We start from the raw sequence: 27,593 nt of genomic DNA on the forward strand, positions 1-27,593 counted from the left end.
AAAGTCCTGGCCTCAAATACCTGCTATCCCAATTCCAAATTCATTTAATTAAAAATTACAACAAAAGCAACAAGTTAGTGTGCTAATAAACAATTTCTTGCATGAATCCCATAGAATCAGGTAACCAGGAAAAAAACAAACAAACCCTTCTTTAAATAGGCTAGTAAATTTGTAGAGGAATAGTTAAGACATTATGTACGCTACTAAGTTATGTCTTTTGCTCCCCCAATAAAGACACATTGTTCAACAGCATGTTCAAAAGACGTGCTTGTCATTCTTAATAAACAACTAGCATAAGAATACATAAGAGAAACAGGGTGGTATCTTTATATGATACACAAGTGTATGTTACAAGAATTCCATTAGGCACAGGAGCCTCAAGGATTTAAGGCCTCAACATCAGGCCAAACAAGAGAGAGAAAGAGAAAGAGAAGAGAGAGAGAGAGAGAGAGAGAGAGAGAGAGAGAGAGAGAGAGAGAGAGAGAGAGAGAGAGAGAGAGAGAAGCAAGTGTTGTAGTTTGTACTTAACATCTAAAAATGTCACTTTTAAGGTCTTAATAGAAATTGATTTTCTGCTCCTTATAAATCATAATTGCAGGACATCCCCCTCTAGGACATGTTAGTGTCCAAGCACAAGGAAACTGCAAACCACCTTTTTCTTTAGGTCAGGCAGATATCCACTGTTTTCTGCTTCCAAGTTCATGAGCTTGAATGTAGTGGCCCACCCAGGCCAAGTCCACCAATTAAATTTGTTTTTTTCACATCATAAAAAAATCCCCAAGTCAACCTACGGAACTTCAGAGCTCCTAAAGAATGAATGCAGCCTTCAATGTGTCCAGAAAGCTGATGCAAAAGGGTCGGATACACAATGGAAAGGGTCTCTTATTAACCAGAAGAAGCCTAAAAGGGCTTCTTAACTACATCAATTAAAAAAAAAATTAGGCATCTCCTTTAGTGTAAAAGGCTGTACAATTGATCCTGGCCTTGCTGTCACCCCACCCAGTTCCACCCTGCACCCTTTTTCTGAACTGGGAGGGCTGCCTTTAGTGCATGGTGCTAACATTGGCCACCGCAATAGCTTCTTGAATTTCTCGTATCACCAGAATCCGGGTAAGCATTTGCTCCATTTGCTCTCGACTGATTGGCTGGATGGAATACCAAATAGGGCTATTGGGAGCCACCACTGGTTCAGGAGTCAAATAGAATGTATCATTTCTGCCTTTCACACTTTGCGGGCTACAAAGAGAAAAAAAAACATTAGTGTTTGCTTTGGAAATGCTATTAACACTATCTTAGGAACAAAGGCCGTTTCCTCTTCCTCTTCAATAGGCAAAATGAAATCTGAAAAGGGCAAATTAATCTGGTCTGTTGTAGATAATGAAATCAGATTAAGATAATCTGTAATTAGAATAAAATAGGAATAATTCTTATCAATGGAAACTTTAAGCATATGCTATACCTTTCTTACTCTATTTTTTCTTTTTCCCTTCTACCTTTTGGTGACTCACTTAAAAGAATTTGAAAAAAAATATGGATACAGAATATACACCATATTTGATATAATCTAGCGCAGGGGTAGGCAACCTTGGCTCTTTTATGACTCGTGGACTTCAACTCCCAAAATTCCTGAGCCAGCCATGCTGAAGGGAAAGGGAGAGCATGCTGGCTCAGGAATTCTGGGGGTCGAAGTCCATGAGTCATAAAAGAGCCAAGGTTGCCTACCCCTGGTATAATCAATTGCCTATGTTTCCTTTGTATCATATATCAAGAAATCCTGTTTTAGTAACTGGAAGACTGCCAGTTAGCTTGGTGATTTCACAGGACTCTCAAACGAAGCCTGCTTAAGAAACATTCCCTACTACAAGTAACTGCTTAAACATATTCAGCAACTTTGTTCAGCAACAGCTCAGAGCCACTAAGACCGTAAGGTTAAAAAGAGACCTTTATCTGATGAAAATTATATTCTTGAGCTGCAATAGACTATCTGGAAACAATACTAAACCTGATTTTGTCAATTGACGAACAAGTAAAAATCTATAGTATGTATTGTTCAACTGATCCCAAATAGTTAATGTTATTAACAAGAGATCTATATAAATCCGGATGTTTCCCACACTTGGTTTAGTACTGAATTGCGCCTGGACTAATTAGTTTAAGAAATTAACTAATTAACCAAGAAAATAACTTAGATGACAGGCTTGAGATTCCTATTTGCAAGCCTTTAATATATATCAAACTTGTTCAAAGACTGTTTATTTATTCATTATATTTAGAAAATGCTCATCTCCAGTTTTTTTAGCATTTTCCAAAGGCCAGGAGACCAAAGGTTCCAGAGAGTGAGGGCAACAGGAGGGCAGGCTCCTCCTTCTGCAAGCTGGAATTCTTTAACTGACAGGGTCTGTAACATGCTTTCCTTGCCTGACTTTTCTTCAGCCACATAATAAAATGTATGAATCAAGCATTTCTGTGATGGCAAGTAGTCCTCACTTAATGATGTGGGATTGGAATTTCTGCAACTAAGTGACAGTCATTAAGTCTGATGTCACGTGACTGTGTTGCTTAGCAATGGAAATTATGACATTCCCAGTTGACATCATTAAGTGAATAGCTGTGGGTCATTAAGCAAGGATATCAGGTGTCTCTACTTGTGACCTTCTGCCAGCTTCCCCACTTACTTTTCTCGTAGGAATTTGGCAAATAATAATACTAATAATAATAATAATAATAATAATAATAATAATAATAACAACAACAACAACAACAATAATAACAATAATAATAATAGTAAGCGTTTACAGTTTCTGGAGGCAGATTGTCCCACTCATTTAATTGTTCTAACTGTCAGGAAAATTGCTGCAGGACAACCTGTACCAAACAACCTGCCCTTGAAGTTAATGGACAATGGACAATTGCACTGGGAAAACTCACCATTTGAAGAGGTAGAAGTCATAGAGTTTTATAGGACACCTCAATGGGTTTTCAGGATTCTCTGTCTGCTCTGCGTACATATCATCTGTAACTGCAAATCAACCCCAAGAGATACAGAACCATGAAATACTTTCTTATAGCAGATGAACAGACTGATGTCAATGTTGTTAATGGAACAACGCATATTTTGTAATCTCTGTTATCTTCATTGTTGCATATACTGTCACATACTATTTTCCAAAAGAGTTCTTGCAAATAATTAGCCTACTTAATAAGGCACTGCACGTAGGAGAAATGTAAGTTATGAAAGGCTTGATGAATGACTACCAGAAACACTTAAAAGTGAAAGCAGCAATTTCACATATAGCAAGGGGGGATATTCGTACTTCCAACAGATCACATACATGTCTTTACAAGACAATTTATATTCTATTTATTGCACAAAGTCTATGTAGTGGACCTGAAAAAAGCTGTGCAAAATGAACATCGCTAAGTAGTAGAAATTTTCATTTTTTCAGAAATTCTTTCTACCTTTTTGGCCTGCCTGGTGGATCCCAAGAGCCTTTAGATATCGGATGCTTGTACTTTTATCTTTAGGGTTAGAAGGGTTCTTCTTAGTCTGCCTCAAGACTTTTGAAAAGGCCAGTTTCATATGTTGATCTACTGTTTTCAACAGGAAATATCTGCAGACAGGAAAAGTGCCCATTGAATTACATACTCTATCCCAAATCTGGAAAAAAAACCATGTCCCCCAGATCCATCAATGGTCAAACATTTATGAACTATGGACCTAGGCATGGAGTATCTATATTTCAATAATCAAGGACATTCATATATATATATATTTAAGAATGTGATTAAACAAAAGATTGTTGCCATACTATTGTATCTAGATAAAATCATTTTCAGCAAAAATATTCATTTATCAGAGCAATTTGCTTCAACAATTAGGGGGAAAGATCTATGTTCAAAATGAATATAGTGCCCTTCAAATGATATAAAAACACTACAGCAAAAATATATTCTTAAAGGATTAGGATGGCCTTTTCAGAAAACAGAAGGCTGGACTGCAGTCAACATTTCTGAAACATGTGAAGGCACTTGCCATAAAGAGCAAACTTCCATTTCTTAAGTCTACTGACCTACAGCTTTTCATGCTGCAGACTATTGACTTAAAACCACAGATGGTCTATGATGAAGCAGAATTTGAACTAGAAAATTACTGGTCCGTAATTTCTTTGTAATTGTACTAAACCAGCTTTAGATTTTAGTCTGTTTGCTTACATGCTTGCTTATTTGTTTCTTTATTAAAAAAATATGTCGCACGTCCCCCCTACAAGGTAACTCTTCCATATTCTGCCGGAAGTTTGATTTGCTCTTACTAATTCAAAATTCTTGGAAAATAATAGGATTCTGCCTATTTTAAAATAATCTGAATGGTGTTATTGAAGTAATGCTTCCATCGGTACATACTTTGTATTAAAAAACATGAGAGTGGTTAGCAAGGTAGCAGGAGAGTGAGCTCCCAGCTGTTTACACTCCCATAACATCTCTTCTGTCACATGGCTGGGAAGAACATATCCTGTGCAGATAAAAAGAAAGCATCAGTACAGAGGTACCTAACTGACGCTCCTCCTAAGAAGAGAGACAAACAATGCACTTCTCAATATTGTAATGTTAACAGAGCAAAAAATAAAATTTCAAAACAAAAACAATTGATTTGTGATAGCAAATTCCACCAGTTGTTCAGTTATTGTTAAATATTTAGATACTTCTCTCAACTATCTGTTTGAAGATTCTCTTACCCAAAGAAGTGATCCTAGGCTGCACATCCTTGAGAACTTCGTGTAACCATTCAGTGAACCGTATGTAATAGAGATCTGAGAAAATGTCATCAACTCGCCCATTTTCAAATAAGTACTGCAAGAAACAATAACACAAGGGAGAAAAAAACTTACCATGATGTTCATTAATGTAATGAAATGAAGGGCTGTATGTTTAATTTTATATTCAAAATCCCTACCAGTCTAAAGTAAAAAGTACTGTTAAGTAAAAGCATTTCAGTTCAGATTCAAATAAGTTAATTTCAGAAAAATGGACTCAACAAATACATGTCCCCTACTTTTGTCAGACATCCAAAGATTTATGTTTAATATAATTTTAACCAGGGCTTTGAAAATCTAAAAAAATATTTCTATCATATGAAATCAAGAGTATTATTCATCCAAGCAGCCTGCAAGTCTCAGACATTATTTGTCTCAAGCTTGAATTAAACAGGGCTAATACCCATTCAGCTAAATTTCCAAAATTACATTCACAGCGATTAAAGCCAACAGTTGTAGTAATGAAAATTTCCAACATTTAGTATTCATTCAAATACACAGGTACTGTCCTCAACTTAAAACCACAACTGAGAATCAAATTTCCATCACAAATCAGTAAAGCGAGTCATATGAGCAGACCTGATTTACGACCATTTTTACCCTGGTTATTAAATGAACCAGGTGGTTAAGTAAATCTTACAATACATGGTTAGTGATTTTGCAATATTTTAGGTGTTTCTCTGAACACCGTTTGAAATACCAATACCCTCTTAACATAAGAACAAGTTTTAAACTACTGACATAAAATTTCAGTAGAACCTAAATTCTGGTATAACAAATACTTATTCGCTTCTAAAACCTAGGTATGTTTAAATATCAGAATATATCAGTAAAATGCTTCTTTATAAGGCATACATCCAGCTAAAGTTAAAGTTTCAGTTAAAGTTTCAATTTCCTTTTCACAATTTGCTTATCTCATTTGCATGCATTTCAAAACCTGGATAATGGAATTCTTTTCTCTCCCCCCCCCACCCCTCACTGGAGTCATTCAGGAAAGATTTGAAGTCTTAAACTTAATAAAAATAATATTAAGGGAGTTTTTTCTGTAAACTAGCAAAGTTAGATGACAGTTAGGTAAGGATTTTGTAATTGTATTATTATTATTTTTTAGAAAATATAGTAAAGTATCATGGTTTATATTGGTTTTATTGCTTTTGTGTAATTTTAAGCCTTAGTATTTCCACTCAAAACATGCCTAAAACTATTTGTGTATTAAAACTATTTGTAGCAAGACTTTCCATGATGGCACACCTTTTGAATGCACAGAAAGATATAGTAAAGAACATCTGGATCATAGGGCTCGCCCTCACTATTGCGAGCTTCACGAGACATTAAGCATAATCCGTAATTTAATTCTGCTACAGCTGAAGATATGAGATCTTCTTGGAATCTCAATAACTGGCGTCCTGCAAACAAGAAGATAAGATCATCAAATGGCATTTAAAATCCCCATTTAAATCTCATTTTTCTTGACTATTTAAATCAACCCATTCTGCTACAAAATCACAACCACTTCCTCCTTCAGCATACTGGTGAATAAGTAACCAATAAATATTTTAAACTTTGATATTGAAGATACAGCCTGTCCTCATCAAACTTTTTGCTGCTAATAATTGTAACTTTTAGTCTGACAGAATATAAAAGTACATGACAACATCAGTAACACTGTTAACTAATTCATTAACAAATTTAGTTTTTGTCTTGCCCCCATAAAGTTTTGCAGTATAGACCAATGCAGGTAATCCTCTACAACCACAATTGGGACCAGAACACCTGTCACTAAGCAATGCTTAGTGAGTTGCATCAAATTTTACAACTTGGAAACCCCACGGGAAGGTGACATAATTCCACAAATATGTGCCAGTTGCCAAGCACCTAAATTTTGATCATGTGACTGTGGGGACAATGGAATAGTTTTAAGTGGGAGGATTGGTTGTAAATTACCTTTTGCACTACTGTTGTAGCTTCAACCGGTCGTACAATGAATAGTTGTAAGTCAAGGACTACCTGTACCTTACATAAAACACCCAGTATGGCCCTCATCCAAAAAATACACCCATGTGTTAAAAAAACTGGGGGGGGGGAAGGCACATCAAATAATAGTTTTTGAAACAGCGTTTAGGTTTTTTTTTAAGGTGGTAAGGCTCATTTTATAATGCAAGTCTAACAAACATAATGAAGGTTTACTGTGCTATAAAAAAATATCAAAATTACTAAAATCAATGCAATGCAATTGAGAACATGATCAACTGGAAAGTCTAAGGCACTTACTACCAATGGGTGCAAGCCGGTTCTGTGATTCTTTTTCCATCTCTGCATTTTTAGTCTGTGCCCAGCTCTTCCATACTTCTAGTCCTTCCTCTGGCTTGAGAGACTGCGGAAGGAGAAGTTCAGGGGAAGGCTGAGGCTGTGGCTGCTGTTCCACTTCAGCTACCTGAACAGTTTGTGCCTGTGGAAGAAAATCATTTTAGCAACTCCTGCTGGAGTTTCTTTAAAGTAAAAAATAATTCTTCACAAGTTTGGTCTCAGTTTTATATGGTTATGCTTACGAACACATCTGTAATCTCTGCAAATAATTTCTTATTTCCACAAATTATTAAGCAGATAAATTCCTATTTGCTCTGTAATCAAAAAACAAAAATGCAGTGAACTTCACTTTATTGCAAGAGGTATTCAAGATATTTTCAAGTCCAACACAGAGACCGACACTTCCCATGATTATGTTCTAAAGTAAAAATTGATTCCCAGTTCCATTAACATAAGATTTTACTTCAATTTAGGTGCCAGCTAACTCCAAACTGACTCTGGCCAGCTGACAATATAATAAACGATAAAAACAGTATAAAAAGATGACATGCAAAGAAGAGCAACAAAGATGATTAGGGAACTGGAGGCTGAAGCATATGAAGAACAGTTGCAGGAACTTGGTCTGTCTATAGTTCAATGGGGTAGGGCCTTCTCAGTGGGTGCGCCTGCCCTGTGGAACCAGCTGCCTGCGGAGCTTAGGACTGCCCCCAACCTCCGTTCATTCCACCGGGACCTGAAGACCTGGCTCTTCGAGCTCTCTGGCCCAGGCTGAGAATTTTTTTTTAAATTTTAATTTTAACTGGGTTTTTAATTTTCTCAGGGTTTTATTTAATCTTTTTAAATTTGTTTTAACGTTTGTATTGACTTTCTTTTAAATGCCCTGTAAACCGCCCTGAGTCCTTCGGGAAAGGGCGGTATATAAATCTAAATAAATCTAAATCTAAATCTAAATGAAAAGAAGGAATAAGAGTGACATGATAGTAGTGGTTCCAATATCTCAGGGGGTGTCAACCTATTCTCCAAAGCACCTGAAGGCAGGACAAGTAGTAATGGATGGAAACTAATCAAGGAGGGAAACAACCCAGAATGAGGGAGACATTTCCTGACAGCTAGAACAATTAATCAGTGGAACAACCTGCCTCCAGAAGTTGTGAATGCTCCAACACTGGAAGTTTTTAAGAAGAGACTGGACAGCCATTTGTCTGAAATGATATAGTGTTCCCTGCATGAACAGGGGGTTGGACTACAAGACCTCCAATGCCCCTTCCAACTCTGTTATTCTGCTGCATGCCCTCACTTTATATAAAGGCATAGAAAAAAAGCACATTCACAAGGGGCTCTATCCATCTTAACCCAAGACTTAGGAAATGTTTTCAAGGCTTTACAGAGCCCTATCAGTATAGGGGCCACCGATTTCAGGGGGGATTTTATTCTAGAGAGCAAGCACAACAGAGAAAGTATGTTTCCTGGCTTCCAACAGATGCCACTATTTAATCGAAGAAGCCTGGACTGCACCAACTCTGCCAAGCATGTACCAGGCAGACAGAAACCACTGAAGATAGGCAGTTCCTCAGATAATTTGGCCTTAGGACACAAAGGGCTTTAACAAGCAATAACCAACAGCATAAATCACAGTTGGAGGTATACTGGAAAACAGCACAATTCATGAAACAGAGGTGTCACATAAACATACAAGGCATGCCCATTGCTGCCAGTATAACTGCATTTTCAACCAGTTGAAGCTTCCAAGTGGCTTTCAAGGGCAGCCCTATTTAGAACACATTGCTATAGTCAAGCCATAAAATGGCTACTCCAGAAAGGGATTCAATTAGTATATCAGGTAGAACTGTGCAAAAGTTCCCTTGGCAACAGCTGCTCTTTGAAGCTTTAAGCAGGAGCTGGGATTACAGAAGGACTCCCAAAGTGTGCATGATGTTTAATGGGGAAGCACTACACCATCCAAGAGTATGGGTGAAAAATATTTGGCTCTAATATTCACAGCCATTCAGTCCTGATAGGATTGAGTGGAGTTGGTTGCCCAGGCCCACACAGTCTCCAGACACTAGGGTATAGATCCTTGATAGCCTTACCTGACTGGCCTGGGGATGAAATATATAATTCGTCAGCAACATACTGATATCAAACCCCAAACAGACGATCACATTCACCAAAACAATTTCATGTGGATGTTTCTAGAGAGGAGCGAGCAATTAAACTGTGGCAGCCCATATAAGACAGCTGAAGGGATGACCTCTCCCCTCTGCTAACACTGATTGGAAACAGCCGTGAAATGAAGAGAACTGCCATAACATTTTTGCCCCCAATTCCCACCACTGATCCCAAAAATACTATGAGCAATAGTATTGAAGATTGCTGAAATATTGAAGCCCATGCACCATCTCCAGCCCAATTCTACACAGGTCATCAGTAAGCATTATTAAAGCTGAAACTCAACTGAAACAGATCTTGATAATTTGCTTCCTCCAGGTTCTCTGCAAGCTGACCACAATCTTAATAACCTTCCCTAAAGAGAGAAAATTGCAGGTAGGACAGTAGTTGTCTAAAACCACTGGGTCCAAGACTGGTCCTCTCGGGGACTTCCTACAAGACCAAAAGCATGGCCCCCTCCAAGGCCAATTAGTTAGCTTCCTGACGACCTTAATAATCCAGGAGGGATCTGGGCCCAATAAAGAGGTGGCTGAACTAACAGCATACAGAAACCTATCCATCTCCTCAGGAATCACTGGCTCCAACTAATCCTAGATCACATTACAACACTGAGTCTCAGGTAACTTGATCAGACCTCTCACTGAACTACAGTTAGGAGTGCATCTGAGCGACCAAGTAGCCAGAATATTCTTCACAGTGACCCTGCCTAAGAAAGGCAGCTGAGTGCTATAGGTCAGGGGTCCCCAAACCCCAGTCTGTGGACCGGTACCGGGCCACAGCATGCCAGCAACCGGTCCACACAAACAAGCAAAGCCCCATCTGTGGGATGCAGGCAGCACACACAACCATGCACTCTCCGGTCCGTGGAAAAACCTTTATCCACAGAACCGGTGCCTAGTGCCCAAAGGGTTGGGGACCTCTGCTATATGTGGATGCAATGCACATGACTTCTTCCTCCTCTCATAATACTATTTGCAGTTTCCCTGAGCAGATATTACCGAAAGCAAGGTTTAGGTTTCAATAAGAATCTGGCCTATTATTTTAATGAATGTGTCTAGACTACTAAAGTTATTGCCTTTGATTATGTGCTATCATATTGGTATTGACTCTTGGTGACTTTAGAGATTTTCTCTAGGAAAGTTATTGCCTTAGGCCCTAGTAATCAACTTTTTCATTGTACTGTAAAAAAATTTTTTTTACAGCTATATCTATTCTTTGGATGGATGCTCTGGAATGACTCAAAATTGAGAACTGAAAGTTCTTACAGCAATTTCCCCTCTTTCCTGCATATGAATTAACTTCCAAGAAAAATACTTTTAAAATTCTGTCAGATAGAAAGCAATTCAAAGCAATTTCCATTCTCCATTAACCTTCTTTTTCAGTAAAAGTTTAGATGCATAAAAGATTTGGCCTGGAAAAATTCATTATCCCTTTGGGCTCTTAAAATTTTAATTCCAGAAATAATGCTGGATGGGGATTGCGGGGTAAAATCAATAAGGACTGAACTTGGTGTGGGGAAGGGGTAGCCATTCAACTGACAAATGTTTTTCAAGCCACAGTGACCTCTGCGTTGTCACTTCCTCCTAAACTATCTGTTTAAAAAGATTTTTAAAGGCCTATATCTATTAATTTTTATTTCTATTAATGTAGGTACATACATCGATCATTAGGAAAAAAAATCTATAGGATGCTTGCCTGCCTTTTACTTACCTACCTACTAAAACAGACCAACTCAAGATTACAAGAAAACTATTGTATTCCCTAGATAATCATAATATACCCCAGATTGGATCATAATTGAGTCATTGGTATAGGGTTTCCTGCCTGAGCAGGGGGTTGGACTAGATGACCTCCAAGGTCTCTTCCAACTTTATTATTATGATTATGATTACCTTACTTAAAATATGTCTTTGATTTACCAAATAACACTTGTCTTCTGAATTTACATTCCTGCAACACATGTACATTTGAAAAAAATAAAAACCCTTTATGTTTTTTGAAATGTATATTCTGTTGAACTTTTATATACCCCCCCCCTTTCCTCCCCAATTTGCATTGTTTAATGATTCATTTTAAGTAGCTACTTTTTTAGTTCAAAAGCTACAGGACAGGAAAAGCTGTTAATTTTAAATCCAACAAACTAGGGAAATTAAGGATGCCTCGCTGCCAAAGGTAGACATCTCAGTTCTAACATTAATAAGACAACATTAATAAGACAAGGCATGCCACTAGAATATAAACTGAGAACAAACCCCCCCTTCCTACTAGCACTGATGATGTTACCTAGTTTGGGTAATGAAACATCTGCAAGAAAACAACCAAGCTCAGAGAGCACCAACGACCTCCTCATGAATAAGTTGCCTTTCATAATGCCTATTTATGAAAAAGGTTTCTGAGGTTCTTACCAGGATATATTGTAACAAACATTTATGTAACAAGTAACAAATAAAAAGAACCAACCTTGCTGCCTGGCTGAATACTAACATATTAAAAGGCACTTTGTAAGTATCCATATATGTCCCCAAAACAAGAGGAATGATTTCCTTCCCCTGATTATAACAATAACAGTTGGAAGGGACCTTGGACACCATCTAGTCCAGAGGTAGGCAACTTTGGCTCTTTTATGACTCATGGACTTCAACTCCCAGAATTCCTGGGCCAGCTGGCTCAGGAATTCTGAGAGTTGAAGTCCACGAGTCATAAAAGAGCCAAAGTTGCTGCAAATTAAAATTCTCTGTAAATTTATTTAACTTCACATAAAAAATGTTAACCTTTTCTATAAGCATTATAATCTGCCACTCCAGGTTGCCAAATAGGACTACCTGCACAGATTATCAAACGAAACTTAAGCTTAGGAGTTTTCTATTAATGTAGATATGTAGCAGTTCGAAAGCACGTAAAAATGCAAGTAGAAAAATAGGGACCACTACGGTGGGAAGGTAACAGCGTTCCGTGCGCCTTTGGCGTCTAGTCATGCCGGCCACATGACCACGGAGACGTCCTCGGACAAGCGCTGGCTCTTCGGCTTTGAAACGGAGATGAGCACCGGCCCCTAGAGTCGGAAACGACTAGCACGCATGTGCGGGGGAACCTTTACCTTTTTAGATATGTACATTCATCGTTAGAAAAAAAAACTCTATAGGATGCCTGCCTGCCTTTTTCTTACCCTTTACTAAAACAGACCAACTCAGAACTAACAGTACAATAAGCACTATGGTTAAGAAACCTACTAAATCAGAAAGAATCTAAAATATGAAAACTGCACAAAATGTAAAAAGCTGTAGCCCAGCAGTCTGTGGCAGGCCACAAGTTCTCAACCATTATTACAAGGTAGAAACTTTTCAAATGTTAAGTATTAGCAAGAAGTGCAAACAGCATGTAGATAGAACGTGGCCTTCTAAATGTCAGACACATATAAACAACCAAATGGTAGTTCAGTAAACTTTGAGATTATTCTGTTCAAGCCAGGGAACTTCTCTAAATCTAAAACAAAGTATAGGTGTGATTTTTTCTGCATGAGGATGCTATGATTTTGATTACTGTCATTGTAGGAACATTCTGAAGGTAAATAAGGAAATATGTTTTAATAAATTTACACTAGCCACATAATTCAACAACTTACAGTTAGCACCGATATCTGTGCTAACTGTAACTTATTGCCTACATGGTTGTTCAAGAAAAGTTCGTTTAAAAATTCTAGCTAGTGTTATTTATGAAATATGCTATCAGAATGTTTCTATAATTCTGTAGATGGGGAATAGTTCTATTTAGAAATCCATATACCGTAAGCTATACTAAACTTTTCTTTCTAGCAAAGATAAAATGTTTATCACTGCATTTAAAAAGCTGCAGAAATCCAACTATTTTAAAATATATTTGCTTGCCAGATATATTTAAAATGTATCATAAAAACGTAAACTGCACTTAAGATTGGACATATCTGTCTACAGTGGATAACTTTAATCATAGCCACACCTATCAGATAAAAAATTAGCACAAATGGAATATGAACAAGTAAGTAGAATTCAATTTGGACCTAGTTGCAGGTTTCTGCAACTATACTATACGCCATGAAAGAGTGAGATTCAAACATAGTTCTAAAGCCTCAATATGTATTTGTTTTCTCCACAAAAGAAACAGGCAACTCAGCTATCTCCAGATGTTTTAAATTTAAGTGTATTGCCTTGTTAGCTGAGGAGATGGAACTGTAGTTGGAAATATTTGGACAGCACTAAGTTTTCATCATGCCAAAGGAGTAATTCACCATTAGTATACATGAGCTTTGTACATTATATCTATAGCTTAGAACACACGTCAAACTGCTGACCCTGGGCCAGATGTGTCACGCCGAAACCGTACCCACTCCATTGCCAGCAATGGGGAAAAAGTCACGATACATCATGCGAGGTCACATGACATCGAGTTTGACATTCTTGGCTTAGAACTAAAAGGGGTCATTTAAGCAACCAAATCCAACTCTGTGTATGAGCAAGAACCCAAATTAAAGCATCTGTAACAAAAAGAAAAGCTGAACGCCAAAGAATTGAGGCCTATGAACTATGGTGCTGGAGAAGACTCCTGCGAGTCCCTTGGACTGCAAGGTGATCAAACCGGTCAGTCCTAGAGGAGATCAACCCTGACTGCTCTTTAGAAGGCCAGATCTTGAAGTTGAAACTCAAATACTTTGGCCACCTAATGAGAAGGAAGGACTCACTGGAGAAGAGCCTAATGCTGGGAAAGGTTGAGGGCAAGAGAAGAAGGGGACGACAGAGAATGAAGTGGCTGGATGGAGTCACTGAAGCAGTAGGTGTAAGCTGAAATGGACTCCAGAAGATGGTAGAGGACAGGAAGGCCTGGAGGAACGTTATCCATGGGGTCACGATAGGTAGGACACGACTTCGCAACTAACAACAACAAACAAATGGCAGTCTAGTCTCTGAATATATTGAGTAAACTTCAGGCTATCACTTCTCTTGATAATTGATTCCACTGTCAATTTTTCCTTATTAGAAATTTTTAGAAAACTATTTTTCAAACCATTAATTTCACTCTTAAAACTAACTTTAATTTACCGTGAGCACTGCTAACAGAATTTTCATTCATGTATTATTTTGCATGCTTTTTGACATTTCAACAGGGCAGCCAGAAACAGATTATACATTCATAAAGTATTCAGACCCCCTTCACTTTTGTCAATTTTGTTATACTTCAGCCTGATTCTACAGTTGTTGAAATTTATTTTTTTCATTAATCTACACTCACTAATGACAAAGTGAAAACATGTTTACAAATGTCTGTAAATTTATTAAAAAGAACTGAAATATCACATTGGCATAAGTATTCAGACCCTTTGCAATAACACTTGAAATTTAGCTCAGGTGCTTCCCATTTCCCTTGATCGTTGCTGACATGTTTCTACACCTTGGCTGGAATTGACCTGTGGTAAATTAAATTGATTGGACATGATTTGAAAGGCACACACCTCTCTATAGAAGGCCTCACAGCTGACAATCCATAGTGTAGCAGAGTAAAAGCCATGAGGTAAAAGGAACTGCCTGCAGAGCTCAGAGACAGGATTACTGCAAGGCATAACTCTGGAAAAGGCTACAATAAAATTTCTGCTGCACTGAAGGTTCCTAGGAGCACAGTGGCCTCCATAATTCTCAAATGGAAGAAGTTTGGCACAACCAGGACTATTTCAAGAGCTAGTCTCCTGGTCAAACTCAGCAATCGGGCGAGAAGGGTCTTAGAGAGGTGACCAAAAACCTGATGGTCACTCTGACTGAGCTCGAGAGATCCTGGGTGGAAATGGGACAGAGTTCCAGAAGGACAACCATCACTGCAGCCCTCTACCAATCTGGGTTTTATGGCAGTGGCTAGACAGAAGCCACTCCTCAGTGCAAAACACATGAAAGCCCACTTGGAGTTTACAAAAAACAAACAAACCTGAAGGTCTCTCAGACTGTGAGGAATAAGAATCTCTGGTCTGATGAAACCAAGATTGAACTATTTGGCCTCAATTCTAAACATTATGTCTGGAGGTAATCAGGCACTGCTCATCACCTGCCCAATACAATCCCAACAGTGTAGCATGGTGACGGCATCATGCTGTGGGAGTGTTTTTCAGCAACAGTGACTGGGAGACTGGTCAGGGTTGAGGGAAAGCTGAATGGGGCAAAGTACAGGGATATCCTCAATGAAAACCTGTTCCACAGCGCTCAGACTGGGCTGAAGGTTCACTTTCCAACATGATAGCGATCCTAAGCACACAGCAAAACAACACAAGAGTGGCTTAGGGACAACTCTGTGAATGTCCTAGAGTGGCCCAGTCAGAGCCCTGACTTGAACCTTATTGAATGCCTCTGGAGCAACCCCAAAATGGTGGTCCACTGAAGGTCGCCATCCAACCTGACTGAGCTTGAGAGGATTTGCAAGGAAGAATGGCAGAAAATCCCCGAATTCAGATGTGCAAAACTTGTGTCATATCCAAAAAAGACTTGAGGCTGTAATTGCTGCCAAAGGTGCTTCAATAAAGTACTGAATGAAGGGTCTGAATACTTATGCCAATGTGATATTTCAGTTTTTTCTTTTTAATAAATTTACAGATATTTTAAAATTCTGTTTTCACTTTGTCATAATGGGGCACTGAGTGTAGATTAATGAGGGAAAATTGAATTTCAGCAGCTGAAGAATCAGGCTGCAGCATAACAAAATTAACAAAAGTGAAGGGGGTCTGAATACTTTCTGAATGCACTGTAGGTACTTCCCATAGTAATATAGAACATGGCACAGGAAAAAAAGTAATGTTTCCAATGTTTATAAAAAACATGAAGTATTCAAACAAAATCAAAGAACAAATATTGTGTCCCAGCCTTAGTGCAGCATTTTTGTTATTTTCTGTCTTCTAAAATAAGTATGGTTAGCCTGAAAACTGCACAATACTTTATGTCTAGCACAAAATTTCAAAATTTCAAAATTAAATTAAAATTTCTACTTGACAGTGATAAAAAAATAAGAACATTATACTAGTGAAGAATTGTTTATCTTCTGCAATTATGCAGAATTGGATCCAACAATCTAGATTACAAAAATCTCTACATAGTAATAGTAATGATAAGACAGCTTATTTTAAAACGTCTAATATTTCTGCAGAATACATTGCCAAAAAAAAGACCAGGCAATTGTAACTGATTTTATGTTCTTGACATTCTCATCATATGTTTGCTTCCCATCCAAGAAAACTAAACTATGTGAGAACACAGTAGTACTTGATTCAGAACAAAGTGTGCAATCCAGAGAAATTCATAAGCCATGCTGACTCATGCAGATCACAACTATCCTTCTAATTCCCAAAACACACAATCTAAGAAGAAAAGTCACCAAGAGGAAACAAATGATGGTATAAATGGGTGCTCTCAGCTTACTCCTTTCCTAGCTTTCTTAAGTCCTCTACAGTTGGAAAACCTGAAAGACCAGGTTTGGGACAGTGTCGCTAAGAGTTGACAATGACCTAATGGCACATAATCAAAGCTATCTAAACTGGCTGTCATTGTGACACTGAATGCACAGGATATATGTATACGGTATGGAATGGCACTTCCATCTATCTGCCCTAAATCACCCACCATTCAGCTTCATTGGATGATCAAGCATTATAAGGGGGAAATTTTCCTCTTCCCCCCCAATCTATTTCCTTTATATCATGTAAAATGGTATATGCTTCAGTAATTTTCCCTGGCCCCATTTGCTTCGTTTTCCCAAGGCAAAGGTTCTCAACTATTGCAACCTTTCCAATGGACTCCAATTCCTTATTAATTTTGATGTTATTTTTTCCCTGCGGTATTCCAAGCATGGCTGCACTAACAATTTGGATAAAAGCATTTCAATAATTATATTCCCATTGACATTCTTGAAGAACAGCATTTAAAGATTGGGTACAAATATAAAATCACAGAATGTAAGTATTCAAAATACAGTTAAGTAGACAAGTCTTCCCCTTAAAACTGTTATCTTTTAGAGATAGGACAGACAATCCTGCCCATATTCAGTTATTCAACCCTGCAGACACTTGCCTCATAAAGACAGCTTACTTACAGAGCAAGTAACTTGCAATTGTTGCTGTTGCTGCTGCTGCTGCTGTGCCTGCTCTTGTGATGTGGACTGCTGCTGCTGTGGGTCCCATATATGAACCGTCTGTGCTGTATTCTGGTAGGTCCCTGCCACTGCTTGCACTGCCACTGGAATGTGGATATTGCCATTCATAAACTGTGCTGGGAAAAGGGAATTGGCAAGAGTTTGCACTACCTCCTCATGAGAGTTTTTCACTACTGATGCACCTCCTATCATCTTATCCTTATCTTCTTCTAGCTTCACAGTGGCCAAAGTGGTTGGGGAGCCACTAACATGGACGGCATTGTAGGCCTCCTGAGGAATGGCAATGTGGGTAATGTTTTGCTGCTGCAGGTCACCACGTGGCTGGGCAGAATAAACCGGGATTGTCCAGGTCTCCCCAGTGGGACTAGTTATGGTCCCAGTGGCACTGTACAGGTGGGCACTATCCACCGTTAACAAGTCCGGCCTTAAGGACACATAACTCTGCTGCTGACCCTGGGGGATGGTCAGAACTGTAGCCACCGGCTGCCCTGAAATGGCGTATGACACAGTAATAGGCATATCCACTTTGCGCTTCTTTACTGGTTGAAGGACGCTGGCGGTGCTGATCCTTCGTTCGCCTTCCCGTGGTGAACCTTGTTGAGATGGAGGAGGGGAAAGTGCTCCAACTGTCTGAATTTGGATTTGCTGTCCTCCGGCGATAGCCTGTCCTGCCACAAGCTGGGCCTGGATCTGCTGATGCTGTATGTGTTCCTCCTGTATTTCGGCACCCTGGATTTGCTGAGCAGTCTGCACATGCTGCACCTGGATCTGAGCCGCCTGTAACTGAGAAGGGCTGGGACTCTGAAGGGCCTGACCCTGTATTGTCTGGGATGCTTGCTGCTGTGTTTGGCCTTGGATCTGCACTTGGACCTGTATTGGCTGCTCTGAGGCTGGGTGAACAGTGAGCTGTGGAGAGAGCTGCTGGGTGGACACAGGTTGGGGGGACTGCTGAACTTGAACCTGCACCTGCAAAAGCAACACATGAGCAGTTAGGGGATCAACTCCAAAATCCCTACTTTGGGGGGCTGGAAGCATATCAAGTCAAATAAATGAATAAACCAGGATTGGGACTTAAATAAGCACCAAATCAGCTGGGCAGCCACATGAGAGTATCCATAATGAAAAGAAAAAAAAAGGTTAATACATCTTGGTAGAATCTCAAAGGAAAAGAATAGAAGACCACCACCACCACCCCAACCTCAGTGCAAGATGAGCATCTCATTGACCAAGAATCACAACTCAGAAATAATCCATTTGATCCTTAGCATTTAAAATATCACCAACAAATTTTTTTTTCTTCAAACACTCCTCTGAGGACTTTACAAACAGTAAGCACGCTGAGCAGAAAACGTATGTTTAGAAATACACCAAAACCCCTTGGCTGAATGTGCATAAACATAATTATATTAGAATTGTCTTTGGCAATGTAAAAATTTGAGGATTACTGATTTGATCTTAAAAAATCACCAGCATTTTTTAAATAATATTTTAATGTAGATTTATGGAGATTTTTAAAAAAGATGTTAATGTTATGTTCCCAAACTTTGGAATCTAACTATCTTTGAGAGGTTATGGTTAAATCAGGCATGTGCTGCCGCTAAGAAAAACTGGAAAAACAGTAATATTCTTATATATTCAAGGATGGATAACTGCTGCCGGCATCAACTTCCCTTCGTCCAGTGTGCTCCCACAGAGAGGGCCTCCTTAGGGTGCCGTCGGTCAGAGTGTCGACTGGCGGCCCCTAGGGGGAGGGCGTTCTCTGTGGGCGCGCCAGACCTTTGGAACCGTTTACCAGTGGAGCTCCGGATGGCTCCCGACCTTCGCTCCTTCCGACGTGACCTAAAAACATATTTATTTGAACAAGCCGGCCTGGTCTGATGGGTTTAGGGGTATTTTAACGTTTTGTATTAATCTATTGAATTGGGCTGTTGTATTTAATATTTATTTTAATTTTTATATATTATATTTTATTGTATTGCCCTGTACACCGCCCTGAGTCCTTCGGGAGAAGGGCGGTATACAAATTAAATTATTATTATTATTATTATTATTATTATTATTATTATTATTATTATTATTATTATTATTATTATTATTATTATTATTATTATTATTAATCCCAAAATTAATAATGCAATGTAATGTTAGAAAATCATACTTTTGAAAAAATATGTAATTTAGGAACACTGACATTTGATGAATACGTGATATATATATAATTTTCTCCTTTTGGCTTATTTTTGGGCAGGGAATTAAGGTCTGTGTGTGTGTGTGTGTGTGTGTGTGTGTGTGTGTGAGAGAGAGAGAGAGAGAGAGAGAGAGAGAGAGAGAGAGAGAGAGAGAGAGAGAATGAATATTAAGTTGATTGTATATATGCCCCCAAAAGCCAAAAGGGCAGGGAATTAAGTTGTGCGTGTGTGTGTGTGTAAATATACATAAAGAAAAAACTAAGTTGTTCTTGCCCCGATTAGCTTTCAGCCACTTCAGTGTTCAAGCAAAAACAATTTAGCAATAATTAGGCTTCCTCTCTCACATGGATATCAGACTCATCAACATATGTGGCAATGTTATCCTGGTGTACACAATAGAACAGAAGGAAAAATTGATGGCACAAGAAGCCTCCATTCTATAACTCAAACCTAAATGTAAGAAGAGGAAGCGAGCGATAAGAATTGTTCATATCTGCATTCTTACTCCTTGATGGCAACATTAAGAAAGCTGGCATTCACAAATGCATCGTTACAGAATGCTGAAAATTTTGTGTAAATTCAAATATTTCCTTTTGCATTAATTCAGTCTGTGCTTAATAATCGAAAAAGGAGAGCATAGTATTTGTTCGTGCGAACTATTTTATGAGCTAGTTAAAATGTTTTCCACAAGTCTATACCATAAAGGAAAAACGTTATACATTTCTCTAATCTTTCAAAACGCAGCAGCTTCTTTTTTACTTTGTGAATACTATTCAAAACAAAATTTAAGTTTTTAAGTCCTGCAATCTATAAGCAATGAGAAATGCATATATATAAATCCTGTATCTATAAATATTGTATAATTTAATAGTTTTATATAATTTAAACTTGGTGGAGCAGTGGGCTAATGCCTCCTTAAGTAACACCAGCTGCCTGCAATTAGTGCAGGTTCGCATCCCACCAGGCTCAAGGTTGACTCAGCCTTCCATCCTTCCGAGGTAGGTAAAATGAGGACCCAGATTGTTGGGGGCAATAAGCTGACTTTGTAATAATGCCGCTTGGGGGGTGTATGAAAGCCCTAATAAGCAGGCATATACATAGAATGAAGGCTACTGCTAAGCTTGTAAGCCGCCCTGAGTCTTCGGAGAAGGGCGGGATATAAATGGAATTAAAATAAAATAAATAAATGTATATTTAAATATATGAACTATGAATTCTAATAGAATATATTTAGTATTCAATTATGAACACTTTATTTTAAACATTAGGATTTGAAAATTCTTACTTGCACATTTAAATTTTACTCTCATATAGAAATCCAATGTTTACCTTATAGAGTTGAGGCTACTCCTCAGTGGTACCATGGCTTATTAATGTACGAGTCTTTCAGCAACCTATGATGTCTTACGAATCGCAACTTTTTAATCAAAAGAAATTTATTTCTAGCTTTATTAAAGCCCTTTCATCCAAATAAAAGGAAACCTCAAAGTGAGGTCACTCAATTTTATCCATATCACTCAACTGCAAATTTAAGACAGGACATCTGAACGGAGCTGCATTTGGTGCCTAAACTGCATCCACAGGCATCGCTAAATCAAAATAGGTTGACTTATATTAATAAGACAGTGATAAGCAAAAAAGAAGTATGCCTGAGGACTGTAACTTCCTTAGAAAAACAAGCCAACAGTCTTCATTTACATGAATATGAAATAAATCACAAACTAAACTGTTAGGTGTGCAATCTATGGCAGCAGTCCCCAACCATTGCAGCTTGACGGCCTGGCGGGGGGGGGGGGGGAAAGAGAGGAGACCTGTGCCACGTGAGTGGGCAACTTGACTTACATGAGTGGCAGGCTGGGGCACATGCATACGAGTGCCCACAGGCCCACCGCTCGTGCAAGTTAAGTTGCTCGTGCAAGTTACATTGTATGCACGCACACATGCCAGCTACTCATGTGGCCTAATTTCAAACAGGGCACTGCCCAGTAGCGAGCCACAGCCCAGGGGTTGGAGATCCCTGATCTATGGCCATTGACAATAAAAGCCAGCTGGCAATAATCAACCTATATGGACCATCCTTATATCCAGTTTGCCACTGCCTGCAAATACAACCTTTACTATTTTTTTCTTTGTACTGCATTAAACAGTATTGTACAGGAAAAAAACCCTTATATTACTATTATCAATGCTACACAGTAGCTACTTTTCTGGTACTTGAGTAGTATCCAAAAAAGGCAGCACAACTATAATCAGAATTCTCTGTAGTATTCTAGGAAGAATACAAACAGTGCTATACCCAGATATTATTGGTTTTAAGTAAATGTCAAGGGCACCTACATATTCTGTGATTTCTATTTCTATTGTAAATGTCCTTCGTATTTTCGAATTACAATTCTTATCACTAGCAAACAGAATATTCTCCAACTTACTCATGTGATCTATACCTAATGCAACTGGAATCTTACAATTTAAAAACCGTCACAAAACCATGCTTTATATTTCCGTACTTCTCTTCCTCTGAAGAAGCATCTTAAATGAGAAGTGAAATGTTAAGGAAAAAAACCCAAGGAAGTCCAGAGATGCATCTCTGGGACCACCATGACCTGGATGATTGAGAATCTCCACAGACGTGCAACGTTAACATTACCTGCACTTGTTGGGGTTGTTGCACTTGTATTTGTTGCTCTTGTTGGGTTTGTTGCTGGACACTAGTTGTAACAGGACAGGCAAGTTCAAGCAAAGATCCAGCCACTTCCGTGCTATCTGTATAAATGCAGTTGCCTCCTTGTTGATATACCATGGTTGTGGTAGCAGCTGTCTGCTGAAATTCCTGTAGGGCTTCAGGGCCCTTGGAGGCCAGGGAGTCCAGGAATTCCTTCATCCTATGTTGGGGGATTGTTCGTGCTTTCACACGGATGTATTCTTCAAAGGAAATTGTGTTCTCCAAAGAATTATTCATATTGCAAAGTCCTCAGGGTTCCTTAGAAGAAAAAGGCAGTCATTTTTTAATTCTGAGTTTAAACTCTAGACCACTGGCTTCCTATCTCGGTTGTCTTTATAAACCAGTTGAATCTTTCTTCAGATCAGCAGCCCCACACAGCTATTCACTATAACAGCCAAGAAATATATTGAAATAATTAATTATTAAATAATTAATATGTGAAGTTAACCATAACCTAAAAACTGTCATCGCTCTATTTATTTATGGGAATTTCGGAGTGAGTCATTGAGTTTTATTTATTATTCAAATTTATACATCACCCATCACACTAAATGACTCAGTGGTTCACAAATAAAAAAAATCCATACAAATGTAGACAGTTAAACAAACTTAAAAAGATGAATGGAACACTCTCAACCTACCGACCTGCACTGCATTGGTTACTGATGTGTTTTGGGGTGCAATTCGAAGTGCTGGTGGTTACCTACAAAGCCCAAAACGGCTTGGGATTGAGGTACCTGAGGGATCGCCTTTTTCCAAGAATCTCTGCCTGCCCAACCAGTCAAACAAAATAGGTGTGCTGCAGGTCCCATCAGACAAAGAATGTTGGCTGACGGGGACCAAAAGGTGAGCTTTTTCTGCAGTGGCCCTTTCTATGGAACATCCTGCCTTTGGAGATCAGAATGGTCCCAACCCTGCCAGCCTTTTGTAAGGCCCTAAAAACCTGGCTATCTTCTCGAGCCTGGGGCACTAAATGTGCCAAAGGCCCCATCTCCTGTCTATATTGTTAAATGCCCAAATATCATGCTCTTGTATATGTTGAATTGGATGTTTTTAATGTTTTTCACTGGTTTTATTGCTTTTGTTTTAAAATGTTTTAATCATAATATATTTTTCTGAATTGTAAACTAGCTAGTCATTGACTGTGATGGCTAACCATAGAAATTGAACAAATAAATAAATAAACCACCCCCAGGGGTCACACACCACTACTGGATTTCCATGCTAGTTGACAGAGCCAGAAGATCCCAAGAAGAATGAGGGTCTGCCTTTACCCCAGGGAACAAGGCTAACCAAACATACATACTAACCACACAATTAAAAATATTCAACAACCATTTGTGACTTCTGTTCAAGAATTCAGTTTTCTGATATTTAAGCTTCTATTAAAATATATACGAACACACCATTTAATCCTTTGAAAGAACAGGAAAGGGAGCACCCAGAAAAGCTCCTTTAGGAGACGAGTAGGACTTCACTGTTCTATCTAGTTTCATCTTCCTCATTATGACTAGCAGAACTGCAGAAAATTAAATTAATGCAAGTTAATTAACCTACACTGTTTAAACCACAGTATATTCTTCAATGTGGATTATATTCCAGGCCTTAAAATTGCAATTACATGCAAGATGTTGATTGGCCACTGTCAATCAAAGCAAAGTTATAATAAAGCCTTTTCTGAAAATTCTAATGCATATAATATTACATTTCTTCTCTGACTTTGACAATAACCAGGTAATAAAAAGGATAGAAAGGTTACAATAATTAGTTTTCAGAAGTGATAATGGAACATGTACTCATATACATCTGCATTACGTTAAATTTAGTAATCTGCTATTACAGCCTATTACTATTACATACATTAAAAATCTATTACATTGTTTCTCATACAGTACCATTTTTAAATTTATTGAGGAATTACTGTATATTGCTATACCTCCTATGTATAGAAACTGTGAGTCATATTAACCACAGTTTAACTTTTTAAATAATGCCATCCTTTTCATTTTAGCTTAGGAATTGAATAGTAAAGCAATTTTATTTATTTATTTATTTTAATTCCATTTATATCCCGCCCTTCTCCGAAGACTCAGGGCGGTTTACAAGCTTAGCAGTAGCTAAGAATCATCAGATTAAAATGTTACTTTATAGGTAATTCATATATCTGATTTACTTTATAAAGCAGTAAATGAAATACCAGTTCTATATTTTATCTACACATATTAAAATTAAAATGTTTAATTTTTCAAAAAACCTTTTTCTAAAAAGTTAGTTGATAAAGCTTTCTCTTGCAAGTCAAAACCAATGACTCTATTCCCCTAGCTGCTGACCCAGTAAGCACAATTTCCCAAGAGGAATGAAGATTGTGTACCGTCTACACTTCTGCTTAGAAAAAAATAGTGTGTCAAAGGGAAGAGTTGGCAACACTAACTAAAATAAACCATTTAATAATTTTTTAAATATATTTTGACAATTGTATGATGGTTCTTCCAAATAAAAATTTAACTTTAGAAGAGCTATATTGAATTGGAATAATTATGAATATGAATAGTTATTGTATGCCACCGTCACTTTTTTGTGATAGGTGGCCATATAAATTTGAATAACAGTTTAATAGGATTTACACAGATACCCACAGCAAACTGAGACTGTCTTAAAATAATATGGATAAAGTTGTATCATGATGCTAATTCTACTCTTACATACTGGAATCCCACTTACAACTATGTATGTCTTAGTATTTTATTCACAATATGTTTCAAATCTCCACATGCCCCCAAGGCAAATTATAAAATATATGGCTAGGTAGAAGTCCGCGATGATAATTGTTTAGAAACATAACCATCTGATAATTCAAGATTACCTAACCTAAGCAATTTTATCTTCTTGAAATCTTCCACTGATTTTTTATCCATTACAGCCTCCAGATAATAGAAACTGAAGGCAGCCTATTTCACCCTATCCCAATCTGATATTATTGTACTTAGATATATCATGTTACATTTCTGGTACTATTGTATCTAGATGCTACATTTATCAGCATTTTTAACTGACACAGATAAAAATCAAAACCCCAAAATATCAGGAGCTCTGTTCAGGGGTCTCCAAACTTGGCAACTTTAAGACTTGTAGACTTCAACTCCAGAATTCCTCAGTCAGCATGGCTGGCTGAGGAACTAGATAAATAACATTAGGATGGGTAGAAAAAGATTAGCAATCAGTACAATCAGAAAATTTTAGACATTATTAAAGTCAGACACATGTGAAATATATGGGCAATGTAGACAAACCAGACAGCACACTGTACATATTTCTGATATTCATGTCTTAAACTCTGTATGACTCATTACAAAATGGAGAAGACAGAACAAAGAAATATACCTATATTTGTAATATTAAAAATACATAGTTATGTTATAAAATACTTTATTTAAATAGGCAGGGTTCTAGAGACTCTCATTTTTCCCCAGCATGAAGTTTCTGAATGAATAGTAAAATTTCTACTGTAATAAAATGAACTAAATATATCCAAAGTCATGGTCTTTGTGAGGGAATGTAGTAAAATATAGTAAAATCATTCTGTAGAAATAAATGGGTCCACTCAGTATCTGGATGAGTTCTCAAAGCTTGAGAAACCTATGCAATCTGACTTTACTTCAACAATATAAAATATTATATGGCTATATTACTTTACACAATTATATATTAAATTGCAAGATTTCTGGAGCTTTGAATAAGCCAACAATAATATACCATAGTACTTTCTACAGTACTGCTCTTATAGTAACCTAATTAGATAACTAAAAGAGATTGCAGGTCCATCTGAGCCAATTCCTTATCCAATTCATTTGCATTTTGTGAAACAAGGTGCAAGGCAAGCTGGTACAGTGTTTGTTTACTATAGTGCATTGTGCACCATATATATCTTACCCTCTTGAGTCTAACCAAAGGGCTGACAGGATAAAATTTCATTGAGTTGGCACCACTTTACAAAATTGAGCACCAACACATCTATTTCCTCTTCAAAGTTACACAAGAGGGGGGAATGCCAAAGATTCAAGGCTCAGACTGAAAGCAAGCAAAAACCTTCAGCAGGTTCTTTCACGTGTCTATTACCATTGCACATAATAAACAAAATACGTGCCGTCAAAGTTGGCCCTCACTCTCAGCGACTTTACATATCCTCTCCAGGCCCGAACTAAGGTAGTGAACATACTGCAACTAGTAGGTTATATAGCTAATTAAACGAGACAGTAATACTTGAAACCTGGAACAAATGTTTTCGGACCGAGATAAAAGTTAATTAGATGTTGAGAATAACCCCTTGCTTATTTGAAGCTTTCCATAACGTAAATAGCTCATTGTATAATATTTAACACAGCACTTTAAAGTTCCTGACAAATACTATTGGTCCTTGAACAAGGCCCGGACCTCAGGGGCCCCGCCTTGGTCCGCCTCGCCTTCCTTACTGCAGCCTCCAGGCCGAAGGTGGAGAGAAGCACTCTGCGCTCTACAGCCAGCGCGATGACCGGCGGCCAGGAAATTGGCAGCAGCCGGCACGGCACCGAGGCTCACCCCGCCTCCCCGGGGTTCTGCAGCACCAGGGCCTACCGGCCTCATCCTGAAACTTCGCCTATTCCTGCCGCTGCTCCGGAGTCGGCGCCCGGGCGAGAGAAATTCGCGCCCACTCACGCGTCGGTAACTCTCCACCGCGGCTTCCCCAGAGCTTTACAGGCGGCCAGAAGGCCCTCCCCACCTTGGGTGCCAGTGGGCGGGGGCGCGGAGGAAGGCTTGGGAACTCGAGGCGGGGCCCTGCCCGGGGAAAACGGCGCAGGCCTCAAGTGGATCCCGCCTTGCCCAGCCGCCAATCTCCACGCGTGCACGCGCTGGCGGCGGCGCCGGCGCCACACAACAGCCGGGGCCGGGCTCGCGGGAGCGCGCTCCCGTGCCCGCTCCCCCTCCCCCCCCCCGCTTCTATGCCGCTACCGCCGCCACCTCCTCCCGTCGTCGTCGTCGTCGTCCCCCCCCCACCCCACCACGCCTTTCACCAATCCAAATGCTGCGTTTCCCTCCGGAATACCGCGCCTCACGCTCCCGTAAAGAAGACTCGGCAGCCCCCAACTGAGTTCAGCTCCGCCTCACCCCGGCCCCTTCTGTCGCCTCGCGCCGTCACCGCCTCAGGCCCCGCGTCTTTTTCCCCCTCACAGCTCCCTGGGCGCCATCTTACATTCAACCCGCCGC

General features: G+C 38.9%; 1 protein-coding gene across 5 annotated transcripts; it reads right to left on the reverse strand.

Annotated features, from left to right (window-relative positions):
- Positions 1-21: 21 nt before the first annotated feature.
- On the reverse strand, positions 22-27,586 carry QRICH1 (glutamine rich 1). 5 transcript variants are annotated; one of them, XM_081318661.1, is made up of 11 exons: positions 27,495-27,586; positions 23,759-23,871; positions 22,278-22,737; positions 17,382-18,407; positions 7,083-7,260; positions 6,063-6,217; positions 4,734-4,848; positions 4,402-4,510; positions 3,460-3,611; positions 2,929-3,019; positions 22-1,236 (listed from the first exon to the last, which is right to left on the reverse strand). In XM_081318661.1, exons 3-11 carry the CDS (start codon positions 22,587-22,589, stop codon positions 1,044-1,046), a joined length of 2,331 nt encoding a protein of 776 aa, XP_081174787.1. In that variant the 5' UTR covers positions 22,590-22,737; positions 23,759-23,871; positions 27,495-27,586; the 3' UTR covers positions 22-1,043. The 5 variants fall into 5 exon arrangements, with proteins under 5 accessions (XP_081174787.1, XP_081174789.1, XP_081174791.1 ...); XM_081318663.1 differs by having other exon boundaries at positions 22,278-22,610; positions 27,495-27,579; XM_081318665.1 differs by lacking the exon at positions 23,759-23,871 and having other exon boundaries at positions 22,278-22,610; positions 27,495-27,584.
- Positions 27,587-27,593: the final 7 nt, after the last annotated feature.

Source organism: Vipera berus (assembly GCF_964194415.1).
Source record: "Vipera berus genome assembly, chromosome: 2".
Taxonomy (NCBI): domain Eukaryota; kingdom Metazoa; phylum Chordata; class Lepidosauria; order Squamata; family Viperidae; genus Vipera; species Vipera berus.

Coding starts and splice junctions, on each gene's coding strand:
- QRICH1 (XM_081318661.1), bottom strand. CDS start 22,589: ATGAATAATTCTTTGGAGAACACAATTTCCTTTGAAGAATACATCCGT. Junction 4,511..4,733: donor GCCTAGGATCACTTCTTTGG/GTAAGAGAATCT, acceptor TTATCTGCACAG/GATATGTTCTTCCCAGCCAT. Junction 1,237..2,928: donor GACTTCTACCTCTTCAAATG/GTGAGTTTTCCC, acceptor TTCTCTTTGTAG/CCCGCAAAGTGTGAAAGGCA.